Consider the following 4967-nt stretch of genomic DNA (forward strand, 5'->3'; position numbering starts at 1 on the left):
AAGCCTACAGGAGGTGCCAATGCAGGATATAGTGTGAGAACCCTGAGGGCCTTGTGTCAGTGACGTTTCACAGAACCAGCATGGCACCATCTAGGAACTTGTGAGAAATGCAGAATCTTGGGCCCCAGTCAGGACTTGCAGATTGGTGAGCACATTCAAATTTGAGGAGCATTGCTCCAGGGCAAGAACAGAGCACCGGCTCTGGAGGAAAGGACAGCTGTACCAAGGCAGACGTGAAGCTTGTAGACTGGGTGTGCGCAGTGGAAGGCGTGGCTTCCTGGAGAACAGGGGTAGGCCTCACAGGAGTGGGGCAAAGGATGGAAATGTAAGCTTAATACAGGAGGAGCTGAATCCTCGTTTTGAAGAGCCAGAGAGGAACTGACCTTTTTCAGGTGGAAATGAACTGTGTAGGTCAGTCGTGCTTAGACCAATGCAAGGTCAGGGCCTGAGCCTGGGGAAGCTCAGGTTCTTGCCAGATTAAGGCTCCCACTAGGGTGGGAAGCAGTACAGACCCCAAATCCCTTCCAAAGGCAGAGGACACTTATTTGGCTTTAATCCCAGAGAGAAAGGAAGGGAAACAAAGGTTGACACCTGACACTTGTCTGGAAGAACCCTCTGTGAGGGTTAGACTCAGTTATTTAAAATTGATTTAAAATTTTTTTCAGTAAAAATTCCTTTAGCACAACTCATAGTAGTTGGAAGTAACAGGAAGAAAACATGGCGGCTGAGAAAGATACAGACGTGTATTATTCACTTTGGCCCTCCAAATACCTATGCTTTTAATGATTGAAGCCTTCTCAGTGGGCTATTTTTGAGAAAGTATGATTGGCAGATAATGAATAGTTTATTTTTAAATAATTAGAAATATGGTCAAAAGGGCTGAATGAAAATAGTCCTAGAAATTTTTATGTTAAAGATTAACTTTGAGTAATGCTTTTGAGTCTTTGTATATGTCATTTGTTTTAATAGTTTTGTGAATGGGGTTTCAAGATGTTGATTTTTATCTTTTCATTTTTAAGGCAAAGTTGATCCTCTCTTTAGATATTGAAGGATACTGGCATTTGCTAAGGTATTAATAAATATTATGATTTCAAACACTGTCATCTTTTATGATTATTTCCTGCTGCTGGTAAATTACAGATGCAGCAGAAAACCTCTGTGAAGGAAAACTGAGAGCTGGTACTTCACACTTGTGAAGAAGAAAACATGAAGAATGAGTTGAAACCCTGTGACAAAGGAAAGTGGCCTATTGACCGTACGGTGTTGAATTTCAATCCAAAGAGTGATTGTTACCAGGTCTCACAGTTTATAACCTGAGTTGGTGTTGAGGGCGGGGATGGGCATAAAGTAGATAATTTAGTTTGTTAAATCTCATCTTAATCAAGAAAATCCTCTATTTCAAAATCCAGGACAGAAAAAAGCCTCCAGAATTCAAGGACTGTTTTCCTCTGCTGCAGAAGTGACTTTGCCAGGTACTTGTGGAAACAAATGAAAAGGCAGCAGAGAACAGCTGGCGTGTGACTGGGAGTAAGGCTGAGGCAGGATCAGGAGTGGGTGTGTTAAACATTGGCCACCACAAGCGGTGAATGCATCACTTTGCTCAGATTAACCCCCAAAATGAAGCTGCCAACATGGGGTGCACAATGGTAAAACACAACTGCAAACTTCAAGGAAGATGCTCCTTTTAGCTCCTGTTTAATATTAGTCAGATATTAAACACTTTAAACTTTTAATACAACAAAGCAAGTACATGCAAAGCTACAAATATAGAAAATATAAAGCACATGCATATTTCAAATACCACTCTGTATTCTTATACAAAACTATTCAGTGCACATTGTAAGCCTAAGGACCACACAAAAGGGTTTCCTTTAAGTGTTATTAAGTATTTAGTACCTTACAAAAACAGGTAATGCATTAGATAGTTCAGATGTTAATCACTCTAACCGAAATTTCTAAGTCTGTCATATGCAATATATATATATATGTATATATATATATAAATTTTTTTTTTTACATAGGATACCCACAAAGTGCAAGCCAGTAATAACAGTGCAGAATAGTAACGTATATCTGCTAGGTGACAATATCGAACAACCCAGGGAATAATTTTACCTTACTTAAATAATGGTAACAGAATTTCTTTTTCCACTTTGAATGGATCATATTCCTACCACCTCTAACCTATTTTTTTTTTGGAATGCCTCCCTATTCTTTGATTCAAAAGCCAATTCCAGAAACTAAGGACCTAATTCTATTTTTTGACAATTATGATAGCAGTAAAGAAATGAAAGCATTTCTTTTCTTTGTACACTAATTGTTTTCTTCAGAACATAATCCTCTATATTTGCTGTTACACTCTTACCAGTCCAACACCAGTACTGGCCCAGGAAGGATTCAACCAAATGAATACCGTGGAAAAAAAAAAAAAAAAAGAATACCGTGATTTTTATAGCTGCAGTTTCCTCTATGTTAAAATCTCCTGGCTTCATCCAAACAATGTTAAAATCATTCTGCTTTCCAGGTAAACAAACAAAAGAGATTTGCTCTCAGTGTCCAGAAGGTAGTTTAATTAAAGTACCTTAATTATCTATAGTTTATATTACTAAAGAAAAGAATACCACATGAAGGTGCTTTAAACATCCAAAATGGGTGGCTGTCTCCGAGGGCACCTCTTCCATATGTTGGAAATTTTTAGTCTCAGAAGCCTTTCGTATTATGTTAGTTATGTTCATTCCCTGTGAAAATGTCCTCTGCCCCGAAGTCTAGTGTTGCACGAATATCCATTCTTGATGAAATAGCTGCTGTGTAACCTGTACTGCAAAATGCAAAACATCCTTACAGTTCTCTGCAGACAGAGGACACATGCTTTCCACCGGGTTGAGCCTGGGCCCACAAGCTAAGGATTTCTAGTTTTATTTTTTGAATGAATATTATGTGGCCTCCTTCCAGATTTGGCAAAAATGCTGTCTGAACAGGGAAATGCAGTCAGGTTTTCTTAAAACAAATGAGGAAATTGCTATAAAGTCACTGCTAAGATGGGACATTAGTGTACTGAGCTCTAGCTGGAGAAGGAGCTGGAGGTATTTAGGCAAAGGTATTTGAAGACTGCTTTGAGAATTGTTTTAGCCTCAATCTGTTGCACTAGACAAAAAATAAGCCTAGATCAACCAATGATTATTTGCTGTTACACTTTTACCAGTTCAGCACTAGCGTTGGCCTATGAAGGATTCAATCAAATGGGGCTTGAATAAATAGCATCTCAGATCTACTTTCCATTTCCCAGTGCTGTAAGTGCCAAGGGTATTAACCTACAGGTGACGAACAGAGAAGCAAGAATGAGACACCACCACTAAAGGGCTGCAGGTAGATACACCCTCCCCCAACCTGGTGAAGATTAAGATGATGAAAACAGGAAGGCCTTCCTCAACCCACTATGAGGAGAATGAGGAAAGAGATGAGGAGGATCACAGGAGGGGAGGAGAAGAGGATCACACTTGCCCCTCTTTGGTAATAAGCCTGGTATTCTCTCTGGTACTGGGTGGTGCACATTTCCTCCACCACACGCTCCATCATCTTGATGTCCGTCTCAGTGAAGTTTTCCCCCTTGGTGGTGGTGGTAGTGACCGTGTGCTGCTTGACTGTGATGTTGACGCAGTCATGCACAAAGCTGTTCTGGTTGTTATACTGATCCACTGGCTTGTAGTATACCTGGTTGGGGTAACGGTACATGTTTTCACGATAGTAACGGTCCTCATAGTCACTGCCAAAATGTATAAGGGGCCTGCTCATGGCACTCCCCAGCATGTAGCCGCCAAGGCCCCCTACCACCGCCCCAGCTGCAGCAGCTCCTGCCATATGCTTCATGTTGGTTTTCGGCTTACTGGGCTTCCACTGATTGTGGGTGCCACCACCTTGACCCCAGCCTCCACCACCATGGGGCTGTCCCCAGCCACCACCGTGGGGCTGACCCCAGCCACCACCATGGGGCTGTCCCCAGCCACCACCATGGGGCTGACCCCAGCCTCCCCCTCCCTGGGGTGGATAGCGGTTGCCTCCAGGACTGCCCTGTCCTGGGTATCGGCTCCCCCCAGTGTTCCATCCTCCTCCAGGCTTTGGTCGCTTCTTGCAGAGACCCATGTCACTCCACGTGGCCACAAAGAGAACCAGGATCCAATTGGCTATGTGGCTTTTCACCATGATGACTTATCTGCAAAATAAAGAGGGTGTCAGCGTTGTGTGTTTATGTTGAAAACACTTAACGTCTGCAGCATAATGACTGACTGCATAGCAGTGGCATCAGCTATAAATGTTCTTGGTCATAAATGTTCTTCACATTCCATGTGTTTTGCAACACTTACAGCAAAAGTAATTGTAGGTAAAGGGTTAACACAGCTCTTTCTCCTTCTCTCAGGACAAATTTGACCTTAAGATAATTTCTGGCTCTGTTTCCTAGAAACTTGATAAAGGTGGAATGCCAGCAACATTGCTTATGATAAAAATAACCTCTGGTTGATACATTGTATCTAAACTGGAAGAAACTATAAACACCTGGTGGGTTTGCCATAGCTTTGAGCTTCTCGGAAGTAGTGATTTGGGCTGTTATGAGGGATATGAGCTCCTGGAACCTCCCGAGACCCTGGCATGGCCCCTATGGAAGTGATTCTAATGTCCAGTTAGGAACACCCCAGGTAGGTGCTGAAATTATTAAATCACTTTCTAAATAGCTGGCTCATGTCCTCTTTCCTCCCGCAGGAATGTAAGCAGGAAATGTCTCCTTTGTTTGCTGCTGTCTCCTCAGGGCCTGGCACAGAGCATATACACAATAGATACCTGTTAAGTGAAGGAATTAATATCCTCTGAACATATAAATGCCAACAAGAATTTCCTCAAAGAAATTCTCAATACAATAAATTTTTGGAAACAGGAAATGTGCAAGATTCTGCAAGCCCACCTATAAATTCATT

General features: G+C 42.0%; 1 protein-coding gene across 1 annotated transcript; it reads right to left on the bottom strand.

The window, feature by feature from the left end:
- Positions 1 to 3426: 3426 nt before the first annotated feature.
- PRNP (prion protein (Kanno blood group)) lies at positions 3427 to 4200 on the bottom strand (the record flags this gene model as incomplete). Its single annotated transcript, XM_079719809.1, has 1 exon — positions 3427 to 4200. One exon carries the CDS (start codon positions 4198 to 4200, stop codon positions 3427 to 3429), a length of 774 nt encoding a protein of 257 aa, XP_079575935.1.
- Between the last annotated feature and the right edge of the window lie 767 nt (positions 4201 to 4967).

The sequence above is a fragment of the Hyperoodon ampullatus genome (genome assembly GCF_949752795.1).
Source record: "Hyperoodon ampullatus genome assembly, chromosome: 14".
NCBI lineage: Eukaryota > Metazoa > Chordata > Mammalia > Artiodactyla > Ziphiidae > Hyperoodon > Hyperoodon ampullatus.